General features: G+C 44.0%; 1 protein-coding gene across 4 annotated transcripts in view; it reads left to right on the top strand.

The window, feature by feature from the left end:
* The first annotated feature begins 9,128 nt into the window (after positions 1 to 9,128).
* The window catches only part of LNO1 (Nuclear pore complex protein), a 184,333-nt gene continuing 172,775 nt past the window's right edge, over positions 9,129 to 20,686 (top strand). For 3 of the 4 annotated variants that reach the window (XM_086510691.1, XM_086510690.1, XM_086510689.1), the window contains exon 1: positions 9,129 to 9,381. In XM_086510691.1, coding sequence (XP_086366817.1) covers positions 9,213 to 9,381 — 169 coding nt within the window. In that variant the 5' untranslated portion in view covers positions 9,129 to 9,212. The remainder of the gene's footprint in view (positions 9,382 to 20,686) is intronic. The other variant, XM_086510692.1, reaches the window with a different exon arrangement.

The raw sequence follows: 20,686 nt of genomic DNA, 5'->3' as shown, positions 1-20,686 counted from the left end.
TCTTGCTCTCTAAGTACCTTCCATGTTGTATAACGCTCTTTTGATTTTGCACTCACATCCTGGGCAATCCATGGCCACATGCAGCTCCACCACCTGGTTTTTCAACTGCAAGATTTGATTGTGTGTGCTCTCTCTCTCTCTCTCTCTCTCTCTCTCTCTCTCTCTCTCTCTCTCTCTCTCTCTCTCTCTCTCTCTCTCTCTCTCGAAAATTCAGAGTTATCGACTTGCCTCTTCCATCACTCAAGTTGAATAGAAGAAGAACACGTCATTGCGTCATTGTATTTATATGCGTCATCGTATTTAATGGTCTTTGCATCCACTCCAGGTACATATGCTCTAGGTATGTTCTCACAAGTAGGGACGATGAGCACCTCCTCCTCTCTCTCTCTCTCTCTCTCTCTCTCTCTCTCTCTCTCTCTCTCTCTAACTACTTGTCCATGTTTTCTACTCCATTCATTCAATATCAGGTTTAAATGTTCGTGTGTTTAATGCAGGTATAGATGATGAGGAGTTTCTTTCTTCTTTGTCACCCCAGTAGAGACAGTGGTACGTGGAGCGTCATCGCTCTGGCGCACCATCGTGTGTTCCTACTCCATCCGCATCTCCTCTGTTTCGGAGCATTCAGCGCGCTCCGAAGCTTTGGTGTCCACGAGACGATCTTCACACTCGTCTAGGTGTCGGCGCTCTAGTGGTGGCGGTGGCGGTTGTTGTGGGGATGCCGCCACTGATGCTTCGACACCACCTCATGTTCGGCGAGGCTCTTTACCCTCCCCTTCTTTGCCCGTCCCGACACCAGCCACGGCATCGCCATCAACACCAGGTTTTGCACGGCTGACTGCCGTTCCTAGGAGCTACACACCACTAGCTACTCCTCCAGGAGTCACTTCAGTGGACACTCCTCGCTTCGGGGTTCAGACTCCAGTGGAGACACCTGACGTCCATACCCCCATTGACACGCCGCTAGAGACCCCTGCCGGAACACCGAGGTTCACGCGTTAGCGGCGAGAGGGCTTGCCTTACTCCGTCGGCTTCAGCGGCGGCATCATCCTGGATGATGAAGGCAAGAAGGTGATTTCGCGCATGTGCGGTCTTTGCTCTCAGGTGTTTAGACACTACATACTAAACACCTGGAGTGAAGTGCCGAATGATTTAAAAGACAAATTCATCAACATGCTTCATGACGAGTTTCCCGTTCCAACATGGGAGGATCGCTTCAATGAAGACGTGATGAAGGTTCGAATGCGCGAATACTGCAAGCACAAGCGTGCCGAAGTGCAAAAAGCAATCAAGAATGGGTGGAACAGACCAGATTGGCTGGCCAAAGAAGATTGGAAGAATGCGAAGAAAGCAGCGCGCGAGAATCCCGACAAGTGGAAGCAACAAAAGGAGGCAGCCAGAGCGCGAGTAGAGGCAGGGAGCTCGCTATATAAGGCTCTGCAGCGTCGCTATAGATGGCTCTACAACATCGCTATAATCGTCGCTATAGGCGTCGCTATATAGCGACTGGCATAGCGACGTCCCCGTATCGACGCTGGTAGCGACGCTCTGAACTACGTCGGGGGTTATAAAAACCCAGTGTATTTTCATCGCTAAAAGCGTCACAAGAGCACACAACCTCTTGTAGTGAGCTTTAGAGGGAGCTTTTCGAGCATTGCTAGACTTACCAATTATAGTGAAAAAGCCCGCTCCAAACAAGTATTAAAAAATGCCCTCTCAAATAGCTTGCTCCATATTCTTATCTCTCTATCTATTTTCTATCTCTCTCTTTAAACTTTTCTCTCTTTTTCCTACTCTCTCTCTCTCTCTCTCTCTCTATCTCCCTTCCTCTTACATATGTCTCTCTAGTTGTATGCACCTCCTATACAAATGTCACACTATCGTCCTAACTCTAAGTATGTACATAAACATCTCTATCTTGCTCTTTCTCTATCTTTAGAAGTCTATACCAGATTCATAACAATTTAATTCTTTAGTGAAACTCTGTGTGTGTGTGTGTGTGTGTGTGTGTGTGTGTGCAAACAGTTCAACTGAAGACAAGAAATCCAAATAGTTTTAAGCATTTAGAATCTTGCAAAATAATATTTTTACTAAATTACAATAAAGATGCGACCGTCCACATTGGCTTACAAAAAGTTCATAGGTTCAATCTGGGTGGGTTCAAGTGGACATTCCTACTTTGCGCCATGGCCGAGACAGGGAACACACCACTGGAGTGAGAGGAGAGAAACTATCCACTTGCCCACTCCACACAGACACACACCGCAACCAAGGTGACAAACCATCAACAAAAAAACTTTTCTTCAATGAATAAGGGGGGGTCTCATCCTTAAGAGAAACACACCAACGAGTCCATAAATCTGTAAAAACTTGTACATAGGCATCAACACCTTGACAAGAACCTTCCTTAAGAGCATTGAGTTCATTCCATACTGCATTTGCATCTTCAAAAACCTGGAAACGCTCTAAAAAAGCTTCTATAAACTTGTCAAGACTCAAACCATAAGAAGAAGCCACTGCTTCTTTAGCTTCCAAATCCATGAACCAAACACGGGCCTCATCTTTCAAAAGCAATCCAAATAGCCTCAAAATCTTGTCCTCATCACACATATTGTTGCTTATGCATGCCACCTCGACTTGCTCCAGAAAGTCTTCCGCATCTTCACCACTTCTTCCATGAAATTCCGGATAAGAGAATGCCATGGTTACCCAAGTTACAATGCTTTGAGAATCCCTTTGAACACACGTGCAAGAACCCAAAACTTTTCACTTCCCAATCCCCAGAAACTTCAATGGAGCTCAACTTTAGATAAGGACAAACACATGCACATCAAATGAGTTTTCATAGTTGATCATCGGAATGACAACAGGCAAAGGACATTTCAGGATCTCTCTCAATCTTCTTGGCCCAAACATAAAGACTATGCGCTACTGGAAAAAGATCTTCCTGGACACATGAACATTAATCCGAATTCTTTGAGTTAAATGAAAAGGAGTGAACTGAGGGCCATTTTGATCATCCATTAAAGCCAACCATGAAGCTCCCAAGAAGGCACACCTGACTCAACCTCTGATTTTTTGCCCAAATTTCAGCAGCATAACAGCATAAATGGCTCAAAATACCAAAAAACTAGCCATCATAACTTGAGAAAATTTTGACAGAGTTTCCCCAGAAGTAGAGCAGTAGGAACCCAAAATATAGACTGTCTATGTATGCATAAACTGTCAACAATAGAACCCGAGCATCAAGTAGGACTCACTAGTACATAGCCTATGGCGAGGTCACAAAAAGGGTGCTCCAGCTACCTGTATCACCGAAAGGATCTCCACATTTGAGAATCCCCCAGCTCAATAAAAACCTCACGCTATCGACCCTCACACGAAGGCTAATGCAAATCGCATATAGTCAAGTCTCAGAAATGACTATCTTCCAGACCAAGTCTTAGAAATGGCTGGGACTGCCAAATACAACCAAGTATGGCTCCACAAATGCGTACAATGGCAGTTTCCACAAGTAACGTACAATCCAGCAGACAATGCGCTCAAATAGGCGCCAAGTGATGCATTCCCACAACAACTGCAAGTGACATCACTGCTAGTATATCACTGTACTCCAGCTACCTGTACCTGTGTGAATCACCTGGACCTGTACCTGTCCCTGTAACCTATAACCTGTAATCTACAACCTGCAACCTATAATCCCGAAGTTCGAAGCTCGAAGCTCGAAGCAGAAGGTACTCGAAGAAGATCCTCCGTGGGGGCGCCAAAAGAATGTGAGCGGGATGAAAACACACACAGCGCCTCTATAATGACCCGACACACACTCTTGGGAAGATACACACACACACTATGGGGCACCACTCGGCTTACACAACACACCTGGCCGAGACAGGGAACACACCACTGGAGTGAGAGGAGAGAAACTATCCACTTGCCCACTCCACACAGACACACACACACACACACACCCAAAAAACTCAGCTCAAAAGAGGAGAATTTCTGATGTTTAGATACAAATGAGCTTGGGCCAACACCAATGGGGCAAACAGCTCACACAATATGGGTAAAAGATACCAGATACAATCACAAACTAGAGCAGAAACTTCGCTCATAGGAGAAACTTACACAGAAAAACAGCAAGAAAAGAGTGAGGAATTTGGAAAAATAGACAGCGCCATCGCGTTCGGAACAGCCCAAAACCCCAGTCTACAATGTCAAAGTGCTCAAATCCGACCTCGGATGAGCAGTTTACGGCCAAAACAGGCTCCAAAATGAGCAAAAACACACCTGCGGCTGTTCCTCCTCTCTTCTCCACGTTTTTTCTGGTCTTCTCTCTCTTTTTTCAGTTCCACACTTAGCTTTATTAGTTGGGCACCCTTGGCCTTTTAGATGACCTCAAACGGACCCCGAACAGGCCAAAAACTGACCTCGCAGTGCATAGTTGTCACCTTTTTGCATCATCCGCACACCTGGCACTCAGCTTTTTTCCAATAATGCATCTCGCCACCACGTGAAGTGGCCCCAAAAAGTGGTCCTAATGATGACCTTTCTGCATAACTCTCACAAGAAAACACCCACGTTGTGTTCGTCCTCATCCGCGTGCAAATATTGACCTCGTTCGCCCTCCTAACGCCACTAGATGCCATCTGACGCACCTGCTTACCTCATGTCGCCGGCTCGCAGATAGCTTCCTCAAGAAGTTTTACGTGCTACCAAATCGTCATTATTGTAGAAAAAACACTGTGGTACTGGTAATAGTGAAAATCGATGCACTATGTACACCCTGTCCTACCTGTACACATGTGGGCCCCACATAACCACCTGGCTCTGGAAAATGGGCAATTCTTCATTTGATGCACCATGCATGTGTATATACATATGCGCAATCCCTTGCTCCAAAAAACTCCTGACATAATTTGCCCACTTCTTGTATTGCCTAGTCACCCTCGTCAAACGGATCAATCCAGGTGTCCACTCGTGGCAACTCAATGGCTTTTGCTAGTGATGGTTGCCCTTTTTCATTACAAAGACAAGCAATGAACGCATAATTTTGCTATGCTTCTTGCAAATTGTTGTCTTGCATACCATTATGTTCGTGTGGTCCTCTGCCATGGTAATTATCTTGATGTATAAAGACTTAGAACTACAAAAAAGTAGAATTAGAAGCTCTATTTTGCCCAATCTTCTGCTGAAATATATGGTACTTATGTAGATTTTTGTGGGAAGGAAGGAGAGAGAGAGAGAGAGAGAGAGAGAGAGAGAGAGAGAGAGAGAGAGAGAGAAGAGTGAGCCTTTTTAGGGGGGAAGCCTTGCTTTACAAGCTACAATTAGCCTCATGTGTAGCAGTGATTTTGTTGTTTCTAGTCAAAGTAGTGGGCCATTTTTATATTTAAAAATAGTCTCACTAGGTCTCTTGTTGGTAGTTCATCCACTTATGGACCTTTCCTTGACTTCTTTACCCACTACTTTCCTCTTGAGGAGTATCCACTACTCCTCCTTAAGAGGTGTGTGTGCATGGATAATTAGAGGTTCTCAAAGCATGTTCAAGTTAGTTCACAAATACCTTTTAGATCTTTTGGGGGCATTTATGACCCATATTAAATTTATTTTAGTCTTGTAAAAGCATAATTTATTCCAAAAATAATACTATTGGCACTTTTGAAGGTTGCATCATCCTTTATAGACACCCTAAGGTCCTGAGATGCACCTTAGACTAATTGCATTGTCACTTTTGAAGGTTGCTTCACCCTTTTGACACCCTATGGCGTTGAGACACACCTTATAGCCATCTTCAGAATCTTGGTCCTTTCACTCTTTTTACTTTATCTCTTTAGAATGGCCAATTCTAGAGAGAGAAATAGACCAAAATTAAATTTGGTGACATTCTATGTATGATTTCGGGGGGGGGGTGGTGTCCAGCAAAGGTTCTCCTTCTCCCATCTCTCCAAATCTTTGATAGAGACAGGATTGAAAGTCGACATTCCTTCCAAGTTTTTGACTCCATACCTTGAGATCTCATGTAGCCGACCATTGTCTTCCAGATTTTTGCAAGTACATAGCAACATGAAAATGTTTTGATTACTTTGTAAATGACCTCCAAACACAACATCAAATTGTTGGATAAAGCTGAGAAAATTATTTGTGTTTTCATCCGCTGCATCAAAGGGGAGGAAAGTTATATTCTTCCATCCTTCCGTAAACTCTTGGAGGTGATGGGCTCTCTTTTGAGCAAGATATGATCCACGATGTCTCTATGCTTGAATCTTTTAAGGTTGTCCTTGATTCGATCTTAAATCTAAAGTTGTAAAACTCGAGGGTGAAGATGGAGAAAAGAGCATCTTGCTCTTCCTTCTTCGACTATTGATTTTTCACTTGTTCCTTTCTTGAGAATTAAAAAATGTAGGACTATGAAGTCTCTTTCCTTTATGATATGAATTGGTTGGAGAGAGATTGGGCCAATGTCTCTTTGGAGGCACATCATCATCATCCTTAGAAGCAAGCGAGCTCTCTTCATCATTCATAGTGTGACACCCATACCTTGATGTATCCATTTTACCCAATTGGCCGCTCCATGGTAGAGTCCTTTTCCGTAATGGGGAAGGAGATTTTCCCCTCTTGTGTGGCATGGTGTAATTCTCTCGAGAAGAATTTCTTCTTCCTTGTTTTGGAGAATGTATCAACCCTGGAGAGTTGGCTTTCTAATCTTCATTGATTGGAGATCTTCTTTCTCCATAGCTCAAAGAGAGGAGATTGTGAGTTTGTAATTGTGATTGCACAATTGATAAAGTATTCGATTACTAAGGGCCTTGCACAATCTTCAAGCAGGAAAGTAAAATGCTTGCACTCCATGAGTAGCAGCATCATCATGCACAACATCAATTTGCAACACATGGTCACCTCACTCCTTTGAAGACATAATTACTTAAGGTTGTTAATGCTTATGAGCTGAAAAAATAAAGTGAGATTAGGATTCCCACTATTGCTATTCAAATTTATAGGCTTAATCTTTCACAAAATCCTAGAATTGATCTCTCCTTGATAAAGAGGACACAACTTGACTATTGTTATGATAGCTATTGCAATTACATGTATTGTGACAAAACGATGGATTAAATTGAATAAAATGCAATATCAATAATGGCAAGACAAACTTCTTCCACAAAAGAACTTGTATGAAAAAGAGTAAAACTTGTAAAAAACCTAATTGAGCTTTTGTTTAGCCAATATGGATTGTGAATGCTAATACGTTCACAAAACATATGCTAATTAGTCTCTTAATCACACCATTAGCATAAATAGAACAATCCTAGCCTCTTCTTTCAATACGAATCCCTTCTCTCAAGGCCTACAAGATACGCAAGGCTTAAGTACCTATGGAGAGGAGGAAAGATTGCAAGAGGATCCTACTTAGGCTAGGTTTAGATGGAGCGGCGACACAAAACTAGGCAGCGGTGTCTAGCATGCGTGGCACTGTGGTATTGGCTCAAAGAAAAGTGTTCCTTTTTGGACCCACTTCGCAGATAGGCGACACCCCCCCTCGAAGAGTGGCTTGGGCTCTCTCGTGTTAGGAGGAAATGAGCGCGGGAAAAGCGGGCATAGTTAGTGTGTCAGAGCTATACCGACCCATCAAGCAAGGTTTGCTGCCTATTGTCGGGTTGATCCTGTAAGGTGTTCTCTACTACTGACTCATGTGAATAGTAGGGTGGAAGACTCTCAGAGAGCGAAGGATTTCCTTTGCCCTTGTCTGAATCCAACCTTAGATAAATATGCCTTAATAATCTCGATTGTAATCATTATGGATGATTACCATCTACCACCAATACTCTTTAACAAAGAAACCATGGATAATTACTCTGTGTGTGTGTGTGTGTGTGTGTGTGTGTGTGACATATAGGACTCAAACCCCCACCCCTGGGGTTAGAACCGAATACCTTAACCAACTTGGACATGTGTTTGCTTGACATAGATGTGAGCCAACAGGGGTCTGAATGGGAAAAAACAAATTTTTGGATCCGGCGATTAGTTTTATCTTTAGATTCATTGTCAAGATTGAAGATTGTGATTAAGCGACAATGCTCCTTTTGCATGGAAACCATTGATCCCATGCACATGACTTTGTAAATGATAAAGCTAATGCCCATGTCCCCCAAAGCTCTTTGACCGCTACATAGACGTGCCCCACCATTTTTCCAAGTAGCAAAGAAAGTGGATTCCGCGCCAATTGAGCTCTTTTAAAAAAAGCTCGCACAAGGGGCATATCACTATGTAAGAGTGCTCAGTAAAGACATACACATAGGTAGACACATAGAGTAACTACCTCGGTCCCTAGCATTATCTTCCAAATGCCTTACTTTCTACTTTGGAATAGTGTTAACATGGATAACATGTAACCATGCCCTTGAACACCCGTCTTTCCACATTTTAACTATCTTTTTCTTTTTTGGTGGGATGGGGATAGGTAACTGGATTTGATTTTGCACTATTATGTAGAAGCTCCCTCCCCCCCTTCTTCAACATCCCTCCTTTGTACTCACATATCTAATACAAAAAAGGCTTGATATTGAGGCATTTCTTCTCCCTCTCTTGTCTTACCCATACCCATAAGAAGAAACTTTTAGCATTGTAGAAACAATCCCAAACGACCACAACGATCTTTTTGCCGAGTCTTGAACTCAAGAACTCTCACTCTAGAGGGAGTTGGCATAATATATCTACCATGAGAGAGAGAGAGAGAGAGAGAGAGAGAGAGAGAGAGAGAGAGAGAGAGAGAGAATATTTGGTCAAAGTTACTATTTTTAAAATAGCATCTACAATTACCTTCAATTTGTAAATAAAAGTAGAGGGAATATTTAGGATTTTCGCATTAAAATAAACTATGTGGGTGCCTATTAGGATTTGATGGTATTGTGGGCTCATGGGATGAAATAGTTAATTGTTTGTAGACACAACAACCACTATGTGTGAGAGATCTTTATCATAAGATTGAATTAACTATGTCAAGGGCCTAGAGGTAAAGCACCCGCTATGGTTCAAACCCCACGACATGGGGTGTGGGTGCAATCCACTATAACTAGTTGATGCCTTACATTGATTGAACTAACCATATGAAAATTCCAAGGTATAAAGTGCAGGGGTATTTTGGTTTGGATTCTCTCTCTCTCTCTCTCTCTCAGTTGGCGTTTGAACGAAGCAGCAGCGGGGCAGGCCACCGAGCCATGGAGATTGTAGAAGGAGAGGAGAGAGGAGGCCATGGCGTCATTTTCAAAAGGGTTGGTTCTGAGCTGCCCGTGGTGCAAGGAGGCTTCAAGACCACCACCACTATTCCTTCTCAAGCTCTCGCTATTTCCAACAAGTTTGGTCTCACGTTCTTTCTGCACTCCGAAGGTAACATCTTTGCTGCTTTTCTGTTTCTACCTCCCCGTTCCAAGTTAATTCTTTGCTTCTATGGAGCTTTGATAAGCCCAAGGCAAACATGCTGTCTACATGCAAGTTTGCCCACAAGTAGGAGCTGCGGTAGGGAAAATAGCTGCGGTAGAAATTTTATACATTTCAACGTACATGCCATGGCAATCATCTAGGTATGGCTTGCAGGCGGACCGCTAGGCTAGTCCATGACGGTCTTAGAGACATAAAGGCTGCCAGTCTCCTTTCATGTAAAGAGGCATTGAGCTCTAACTCTCTCTCTCTCTCTCCAACAAAAACGTAGGACTTGTACGGTGCACGTGGACAACTTCCAGAGCCAATTTTGCACCTATTGCTAGATAGGAGTGTTCAGTATTCTAGGAGGATTAGTACCGGCAATTTTGTGATTCTATTCGTAGGACCTGCATGTTGGGACGAGTCCATTAGATTAGGTTTTCTAGATTTGGAACCCTGTTGCATAAATGGATTGTACATGCGTTTTGACAGATGTTGTTACACTACAATGGGCATCTGGCATGATGTGCATGTAGGTTTAGGCTAGAGGAATGCAATGAGCCATTCCCTGCGTCAATCGGATTTTTGGATTGACAGATATTTGACAGTTTCAGTGGTAATGTTTCACCCAGAAACCGAGCCCTGGTCAAACTCATTAATAAATCATTTTAGTGATTGACAGAGGTTTCGCCCTACCTAAGCCTTAAGGAGTTCAAAATGACCAATTCTTATTTATAAAGGGAACAATAGGTAAACACTAGTGTTTTCTGCACCCTACCAACGTTTTTGCTCTAGATCAGGCCTAGCATTTTGAAGGCAAAATCAGCCAGCGTTTTTGCCAGATCAGCCCTAGCGCTAGCAAAATCCAACAAGATGTGATGTACCACATGGTGGCCAAGAGCACGTGGTTGGACGCTACAGCCTTGTCAGCAAGGTAAAGTCGCACCGAGCTCCAATGCAGTAGCTTCCTCCTAATGGCTAGGAGGAGGGGAGCGGGAGCAGTGTGCTGTTCTGGTGACAAGTCCAAGCCAACCCGGAAGCTCATGTGTGTGCCTTGTTTATGTGTTTGGCATTGCATGTGTTCTAGATCGGAGTCGAGGTACCCATTGGATCACGAGCCAGTTCTTGTCTTCATTGCATCTTCCGGTGCCACCTTTGACATTGTATCAGAGCCCTATGGTGATACGACCACCTGGATGCTCGGATTTGGCTGATCCGGTGCCGTTTTGGACATGATTGAGAGAGAAGAACCTTGCTGTTCTTTTTTTTGGTTTTCTCCAAGTTTGGAGCAGATTTGGGTATGTGGATGCCTTGGATCCTCCTCTACGACTTCCTCGTCCTTACCCTTGATTACCCGGACCACTCTTCACCGAGGGGAACCTGATGGAGTCTACAGGAAGTGTAGGAGTGCCGGATCGCTTTGGATTTCCAAGATGGAGTCATATTACCTTGCCTTTCCGCAAGGGGAGCAAGCATGCGGTTGTTGGATCTTGAGGGGGAGCTATCCATTTCCAACTTCTTCTTTAGAGAGAAGTGTTTGGACAGCAGTAGGATCTTCTTCATCACTTCTGGAGGAGTCTTCTATGGCTATATTTCCTTTGAGGAGATGGATTGGCAGCTTGTTGTGCCTTTTGCAAATGCACATCTTTCTTGGAATTGTTGATGGTGCTACATATCTGATGTGTAGTAGGTTGATGATTCAGTAGCACTTTTGTACCATATTGTGGATTGAGGATGACAAAGGGGGATCTCTCTCGTCTTGAAGCAGAGGATGTTCTTTGATTTTCCATTGTCCATCTAAGGATTGAAGTTCTAGTTCCGATTTTAGTTGACTCTTGCTCATCCAATATGCAACATTTCATGTGCATGTTCCACTGCATGTGTTTGACTTGGCTTTGACAGGCAGAGGAGGATACTTCTATCTCCAGAACCACTTCGTGTTTGATCATATGACTTCCCTGGATGAGGTATAGAGGTGGAGCATGTAGTGCGAGACCCTTAGCCAACAATGACAACATTTCGAGGAGGTTTTGTTGAAGTGTGGACCCTTCCTTTTCCTGGTGGTAGTGGGGCCCTACAAATTTTGTCACTTCTTTGCCCTTTTGTGAGCTTGTCAGTACTAGCTGTAGGACAATTGACGACTTCTTGTGAGCTTGTCAACACCAGTTTTGGGATAGGTTTACAATCTTCTATGGGTAGTTTTCTTGATGATCGACAACAGATTTGTCGAGATCCTTTGGATGATAGGTTTGCATAGTGTTGACAATTGGTGGGAGCATCTAGTTCCTACTTCTGCAGTCAACAACATTCAGATGCCTCTTCCATACTGCCCTTTGGAGAGCTCCAACCTTGGGGGCAACCCTTCTTCTGGTGTGTAGATTTGGCCACGGCTGGCTAGTATAGCAAGTTCTTCCCTTGCAGTCTTTTGCCCAGTCTTCTGGCATGTTACAAATCAGCCTCAACATTCCTCACAGGCTTGTTCCCCGAGCTGGTTCCGTTACTCTTACTTTGAGTATTGAAGTCATGCTGTGTATTGGATATTTGATTGCACAGTTTAGTTGTGGGCATATTTTCTTCAACACAAGTACAAAGGACAATTTTTGATGAAGATTTTGGGGAAGCAAGTTACAACAGTGGGAGTATATGTGCTCTTCCGAGTCTGTATGCAGTTTTGCATATTTTATTGGATTGTACCTACAGGTTTGATCTTGGCAGATGCAGAGACGTGGCAGACATTTGGTTTGATCTCATGGAGTTTGCTCGAGTAGCCAGGTTCTCTTTTTGGACCTCGACGGCTTCTTTGGCAAACATGATCCTCAGGTGATGACCTATCAGGTCTTCCTATTCTTAGCAGTCTGAGTTTATCGATGGTGTGATTCTCTTTGAGTCTCGAGTTCCATGAGATACAGGTCTTGCTATTCAGTTACAGAGGAAGCGGTTTTACTCCAGGTAGGATTGAGCAGGAAGGGGACTTGCTAGCTTTGGAGGAGTTCTCAGCTTTAGCTCTGGAGCTTTCAGTGACAGTGTTTGCTGTGTTCCGACGTGGGTTGAGTCAGGTATTACCTCAGAGCGTACTTTTGAGGATGTTTTTGGTTCCAGGCTCCACAGGTATATTATATTAAATATTTCCTTTCGGATTCACCTACCACGGGTGATTCAGTTACATAGGTAGAGATTATTGTAGAGTTATGACAATTATCCATGGTTCAGGTGTTCTCCCTTCAGAGGGGGATGTGAAGCCAACTTTCAGTTTCCGTGGACTACTTTCGTACAGATCTTGTGGTTCCATGTGCAACGGACATGATTGACATTCTATTTGGTGGTGTTTCTATAGCACCTCTTGCAGTGCTTGGGTGCAGGGTCTCTTGATCTTGCTATGTTAGCTGCAGTCTCAATATTGATGTGTGTTCTTTCTGCTAGATGTTTATTCCCGATTCACTCTGAGAGTCGAGTGATATTCTCTTGGGTGATGTTCTAGCGAGTTGATCAATTTCAGTTTCACTCTCAGTTCTGATGATGTTCCTACATATATAGTTTGCAGTCATCATTGTAGTATGTGCAGTTCTTTGGTTCTTCGCCATCATAGCTATAGTTCCTTAGTAGCCTCGGTTGTCCCTTTCCTTGGACTTCTGTAGCAGCTTGGAGTTTCAGGCATGTGGTATATGACCGGAGGTGCAGATTTTGACTCTTTCCTAGAGGGTGGAGCACTTTAGAGTTGGGAATGATTTGGATACCTGCAGTTTATGCCTTTACCCCCAGTTTTGATGCATACTCTTGAAGCGGTCAATAGCAGTACCTTCTGTAGATGCTGGTTGTGCGCATAGTTTTTTCATACGTCAACCATGCGTCTCACTCGGGCGGGTATTAAAGCCTGATATAAGCCCGATTAAGACCCCCCGAAGATTCCATATGTGGAATACCATACGACACTAAAAAATTAGTGTGTGTGTGTGTGTGTGTGTGTGTATATATATATATATATATATATATATATATATATATATATATATAACAAATAACAAATAAATTTAAAACACTAGACTTTAGAGAGCAGTCCAAAGCCACATAATACATTAAAACATCATAAAAAATGTAGAATCTAGCTAAATCAAGGAGTCGGAAGTCGAGAAACAGATGAAGATCTCTGATCAATAGATACAATCGTACATGATTACATCAATGATCATACTAGAGGCTAGAGCAAAGCAGGAGATGGCAAAATATGGAGCCTCCAAAACCAACAAGACTGTATACTGAGTACTCCAAATGACAAAACATAAATAGAGCCTAGAGGGTGGAGTCCAGCCGCTCGATGCTAAATAGTGAATCCAAAACATAAGTAGAGCTAAGAGGAGTCAGGATCGAGGCTAGAGCAAAATGCAATGAGCTCTAACTCTCATTGCAGGACACCTCCTCATCATCACCCTCATTATCCTCATCCTCATCCTCATCCCAAGCCTCATCCTCAGCAAAGGAGCATGAAGTCCCAATATCATTGGGCATGCTAATCGGAAGAGACTCCATAACATCATCAGTGCTCTGTGCAATAGCCTCCTGAACCTCCTGCACCTCAAGCAAGCGCTCCTCATCCTTCTCTTTGTTAAGCATCTCCAATGTCACCTCCATTCTCTCATAGCTGCACTCTTTGATCTTGCATAAGAGCCTCAAGTTGGTGTGTATGTAGACAAGCTTCTCGGTATGAGAAGGAAGTAGCCTATTTCTTCTCTTGGTGTGAATGAGAGAGAAGGTGCTCCAATTTCTCTCACATGGAGAGGCACATGTCCCTTGAGAAAGCACCTTAAGTGCAAGAGTCTGCAATGTGGGCGTGCAAGCCCCAAAAGTCTCCCACCATTTTACACCCTCTTGGATTCTCTTTGGATCCTTTGCAATAGGATGAGCAAATGACTTTCTTTCAGTGAGGAAAGTGTCCAACTCATCAATGAGGGTACCCTGCATGGTCAAATCACCCTTGGTATACCTGTCCAAAAATGTCATCCACTCGTCATGAACCTCACTATCATTGAATTGCCCTCTTCCTCGCTATATGCAACAAGTATCCCACAGCATGCAATGGTGTGTGCATCATGTTCCATCTATCAACGCATAGGTCTTTAATCTCTTGCATCCTTGCCGCATCAATACCTTGCATGTTTTGAATTGCTCAACCATGTGATCCGTAAGCTCATACACAAGCCCCATGGTGGCTCCTTCCCTATCAGCCAAACAAAGTATCTTTAAGATGGGAGCACAAATCTTCAAAATCAACTTGGCCTCTTGCCAAAAGGATGCATTAAACACAATGTCTGAGACCACTATGGCCTTTCCAGTCATGGATGCCTTCATTTTCACAAATTTTGCATCAATCATAAGCCTACGCACACCTTGCATACATCTCTCATCCACAAGACTAGCCAACATGATGAAGTAGTAGGCAAATCGAGTGGCCGATGGCTTCAATAATTCCTTCTTGCTAAGCGTTCGAAACAATGCCAAGACAGTGGACTTCCTTGTGACAAATGTGACAACCTTTGTTGCAACTTGCATCTTCAAGAATTTTTGCAATCCAAGGGAGCTTCCCAATATCCTCAAACAAGAGGTCCAAGCAATGGCATGCACATCTCGTGAAAAAAATGTGTTTCCATTTCTCTTCCACCATTTGCCCAAACACAATTAGTTGCATTGTCCATGCATACCTGCACAACATTGGAGGTTCCTACCCCAATAATCACATCCTTAAGCTGCTTGAAAATAAATTCTGATGTCTTTGTCTCCCCAGATGTGTCCACAGATTTCAAAATCACAGAACCATGTATAGAGTATGCAAGAAAGTTAATGATAGACCTGTGTCTAGTGTTAGACCATCCATCACATACAATTGTGCATCCATGTTTCTTTCATTTCTCGCGTACACCCATGATCTCATGACCAATGCATTTGACCTCATCATTTAACTCTGTGGTGCGTAAAGCATTGTATGTGGGAGGCACATAAGATGGACCAACTTGTCCAATTGCCTTGACCATTTCCAAAAAGAAAGGACTCCGCACTTTCCATTCAAGAATGTCCTCTGCATAAAAAAACCTGCACAAGGCTTGATCCGCTTGCTTGCAAGCTAAATGCACTTGCCAAAGGCCCTTGTGCAGCCTTCCTCTTCTTGCTCGAAGACCCCACATTTGATTTGGAGCCGAAGTCCCAGTGGCACTTACATGTGCACTCTCTGATGCATGTGTACTCATTGAGCCTGAGGCACCTCCTTGAGATAGAGAGGCATTACCTCCCAAATCATCCACCAAGGCATCTACATATGCATTTGGGTCCTTCCCATCATTCTGTACATCAACATGCAATCTTATGACCACCTCTTTGACGTTCTCTGGTACACTGTCACATGGGCCTACACCATAGCTAGAGAGGGACAATAAGTGTGCACGAATACGAGAGGGACCTCCGTCCCAAGGATGCCCACAATACTTGCATTTACATGTAAATTGCCCTTTCTTTTGAGGCTTCAATTGTTCTACATACTGCCATTCGAGACGCTTCACTCGGCCCATTTGGATTCTGCAAACTTGCAAAGTTGCAAACCTTGACAAAGTGGAGGCCTCATGAGTCAGGAGCAGCACACGGCCCATGGGTAAACGGAGAGCGTAGGTGAAGATGGTGAACCGCGGGAGAGAGTGTGTGGGTAGGGCTCCCGACTCACGGTCTCAAACCTCAATCGGGTCACGGCTGTGCAAAAATGGTAGCGTTGCTGACTTTAGAAAACTCGCGCAGAGGAAATTTGACATTTGGGGGAAAAAATGCCACATCATCAAATCTGCCCTGCTCACGTCCAAAATCCCCAATCATGCGCCAATCGGAGGTGGACGCGCCTAGAAGTATGGTTGCCCAATCAGACGCGTCTGAAAAGAACTATGGTTGTGCGACTTGTGAGTCGATTGGCTTGAGGAGATTCTTGTTAGAGATGGATTTACTTTCAGTGGGGGACAACATAGTATTTCTCGGACGTCTTTCGAGGGTTGTGGTTGGATGATACTAAGGCGTCTTGTATTGTTTGACCTGGGAGTTTTGTAGCATATATCCTCGTCCATGAAACCCTCTCTTTACAATTGCACATTGCTCACTCCAACTTCCTGGTCCGACTTCCTTTCCTGGAGCTGAGAGGGGGTGTTATAGTTTAGACATCTCTCTTGGTTGATCCAGTTGGTCCAAGTTTCTCCCAGGGACAAGTGTTAGGGAGTGAGGGCTGTTTTGTGGCTGTGCCTGGCCAGTGTGAGGTAGGTTTCTCATGTCGGGTTGTGTCTAGCCATGTTTAGCCTTGGGTTTTGGCTCTGTTCCATGGCCATTAGGCTCCTGCACGGTTAGAGTATTTTTCCATCCCTGTCGGTATTTTTCCGTGGGCATCTACTGCCTCTCCACCCTATTTTCCCTATATCCCCCATTTTACTTGGGGAGATCGAGTGTGTGCAGGCTTTGGGGAGCACAGGGCGCTGTAACAGACTTGGACACTCCAAGTCAAGAATCAATCACGACAGCACCAAATAACCACTTCAAAACAGTTCACAGTTCACAATAGATTTGCACTGGCCCGATGGAGTTCCGTGCCTAAAGATATTGGCCCCAAAGACTAGCGCTCCTTTCGGTATTTCTTTATGTACTAATCAGTGTTCAAAGTACAAGAGTGGATCGGGTCTCACTCTCAGACTCTGCATCCAGATGCTCTGCAGAGTGGGAGCCCAAACCACATATTTAATTTACACGGGATGCCAAAAGCAGAGCCCCAAAAGCTTCAGATCAAAAGCCTAAAAATAAAAGCAAAGGCTCTTCTCTCTCTCAAGCTCTCTTGAGTTTTAAAATGAAGCAAAAGTATTCTCTCTCTCTCTCTCTCTCTCTCTCTCTCTCTCTCTCTCTCTCTCTCTCTCTCTCTCTCTCTCTCTCTCTCTCTCTCTATCTCCAATTGCGTTGAGCAAAAGGTTGCTTTTCCGAGCCAAATCCCGCGTGATTTTCGGGACTGCCGTACGGTGCCATGTCAGCATTTTTGTGCATTTCCGGGATTCAACCCCTGCTGCCTTTTAGGGTTAGGTTTAGGTCAGGGCAGAATTTAGGGTTAGGGTTTTTGGCAGGTTTTAGGGTTTGTAGTTTTAGGGTTAGGGTTTTTGGTAGATTTTAGGGTTTGCAGGTTTTAGGGTTAGGGTTTCAAGCAACAGTTAGGGTTTGTTTATGGGCAGCCACGTCATCACTTTGTGACATACCCCCCTCTTGAAAGCATTGTAATTGCCCTCGACTACGCCTGCAAAACAGACAGAGGCCATAAACCGTCTTAGCAGACACTGACTGTTAGTACCTACGTACTAGGACACACATCTAGCACATGTACCAATCGACAGTCACATCACACGACATCACATGACATCACTAGACATCACAGGACATCACATGACATTCAATATTCATTTTGATCTTAGACCATGATTTATCGGCAATGTAGCTAGCAATTGCATCTGGATCCAATCAGGACCTCATCGATGTCCGATTGACTAACCCCTATTGCAACCATGTCTATTCGAGATCAATTAGACCAAAATGCTGCAGTCATTTCGTCTATCAGTTCTTGCACTTAAAAGAAGTCAAGAACAAATCAGTATCATAATCAGGAATTCTATTTCATAAAGTCATTTAGCAAAATACTGTTAGCTGTCATAAAATCTAATATCTAACCAACCCAAATGATTTTCTCATATTAAATTGATCACTTAATGTGGGAGAATAAACGGGAATAAGTGTTAAGATATAGATATGTGCTTATAGATCTATCTCAGCACGGGGCCAATAGTAAAGGGGCCCAAATGGGAGATGGTCTATCAAGAGCAAGGCTAACCAATGGAGCATAAGACCTTAGGGTTAGCTTCATTGAAGACCTCCAATAATGTGTGTAAAAGTCCTTTGACCTTAGGTAAGCTAGGGCTGAGCTTGAGGTGGGAACCCCGCCCAAGCTCGAGGTGCTTGTCCTGCTTGAGGTGCTTGTCATGCTTGAGGTGCTTGATTAAGATGCTTGAGGTGCTTGACTGGCTCGATACTTGAGGTGCTTGACTTGGTGCATGATTAAGGTGCTTGAGGTGCCTTGAAAAGCTTGCCTGAGATGCTTGTGGGAACACCCCCTACTCCAAGTGCTTAGTCATGCTTGATGACTAAGGGGCTTGCTCATCCAAAGTCAAAAAGATCCCTACAAGGAGGGGGGCGAGCCTACAAGGGGGGGGATGAGAGAGAACACACACACACACACACAAGGGAAGCCCCAGCTTGAAGAGGCAGCAAGGACACTTGTCAAGTTCCTCCTCATGTTGCCCTCATGGTGTGCCTGAAGCCTATTGGTTGGCCACCCAAGGGGTCCAATGATAATTTAGGATTCTTAATTAATTGATTTTGCATTTATCAAGTCCTCTCTCTCAAAGGGGAAAGGGGGACACTTGTCCCAAGGCTACCCCTGTTGCTTGTAATGGCTCCTGCTTGTGATTGGCTAGGCGTGGAGGGGTCCAATGAGCTTCAAGCATGAGCTACAAGGGGGGGTGGACCCAAGCAAGCTAGGGGGGTGCTTAGGGGGTATACTCACCCACACACACTCACAAACACTCTCATTGGTACTATGCAAAGTACATGAGCTCCCTCTCCTTCTCCAAGCAAGTAGAGGTTGAGAGCCTACACCAACACTCTTGGCTATGGAGTGCAAATCCATCCAAGAGCCATGCTTCAATGCTTGAGCTTGCCATCTATTTCTTCTTCATTACTATGCTATTATGTAGGCTAGCACAAGAGTTATGATAAGTGAGGAACTAGCTCTTTCTCGTATGAAATGTTTCTTCTTCCTCTTCCCTACCCTCATTCCCTGCTAGCTCTCTCCACCTTCGAAGGTGTTTGAGGTCTTGGGACTGAGGCTTGGTATAGTTAAAGCTTTCTTCAAGTTTAGGTTATGCTATGATGGTGATGCATGAAGCTTTCCATCTTCATTGCTTCACCTAGGTCACAAGGAACACAAAGAATGTATTGTAACAAGTCTCTCTTTATGGGAGAAATCATAATACAAATGCCTATTGGAGGGGGGACCGGCTCCACATAAATCCGGTCCTCAACTGTTGTCATGTTCTCTAAATTCTCTCTCTTGCAAAAGTATTGTCTATGCCAAGTTAACTAATTGCTATGATTATGTTGCTATCTTCAATTATGTCTACCCACTATGCTCACAAAATCATTTCTTGAAAGTACTCTCATTAAATTCCGCTACTCTCAAATTGAATAGGCAAATTCCATTACACAGCTCTCAGTATCCCTGAAGCTCAAAGAGACATCAGTGACTTTAGTATCAAAATCAAGGCATCTGTTGACAAAGGAGCGGGGTAACTCCCCTCTTGTGCATCCCACTGCACCAGATCTCCGGCCAAGCTGAATTCTGGGTTCCATTTGGAGTAGACTATGCTAAACCAAAAGCATCGAGGGAAAGTTTCACAATTCGAGGAGTATCTGCTAGGTCTCCTCCTCCATCCACTTCGCATCCAATGCAGGGTAGTTCTTGAGCTTAACCAAGAACCGCCTTCGGACTTTACCTTTCTTTGTATCCTTATGTGCTAAAATCTGTTCAGGAACAAGGATCTTCTCGGTTTCTTACAATTCGGGTTGCTCATCAGGCTCTGAAACTGGCCCGTAGGGCGGTAGGCGTTGGCTTTTACCCGAAATTCTTTACTATAGACACACACAGAGCACTTTGCAAAGGTAACCTGTAATGGGAATTAACACTTAAGCACACACACGGCTCGGAAGCTAGAATGCTTCGAGGAGACGCCGACAACCTGTAGGCCCCAAAATTGGCACCCCTTTCGGTATTTCTTTATTCTATAGGAGGGTAGATTACAAAGAAGAGTCATGGGAATCCTTTATCTGTATCGAGCTAGATACCACCTGTTTTGGCCAAATTTCGGCAGCATAACAGTCCCAAAACTTGCGCGAAACCAATTCCCTTGCTGGAACTCTCTTCCATTGGCATAAACCCTCTGATTCTTGCAGAAAAACAGTAAATTCAGCACGCTGTATTTACTGGTTTTTGCCCTGTTTTCAGCCCCAAACAGTCCCCTAACTGTCCTCTGCCAGTGGGGCACTACTCCCAATGGTTCTGGCGTCCGCATGGCTGAAAAACAGTCAATTTACAGCGCATTCACAACGCTGAAAACGCACCTGTACGGTGATGTTATGACCCTCACCGATGCTTGCTTTGCAGTAGCAA

The sequence above is a fragment of the Adiantum capillus-veneris genome, chromosome 4 (genome assembly GCF_014529385.1).
Source record: "Adiantum capillus-veneris isolate H3 chromosome 4, ASM1452938v2, whole genome shotgun sequence".
Classification (NCBI taxonomy): Eukaryota; Viridiplantae; Streptophyta; class Polypodiopsida; order Polypodiales; family Pteridaceae; genus Adiantum; species Adiantum capillus-veneris.
The sequence above is the reverse complement of the archived record's forward strand: the minus strand, read 5'-3'. Positions and strand labels throughout refer to the sequence as shown.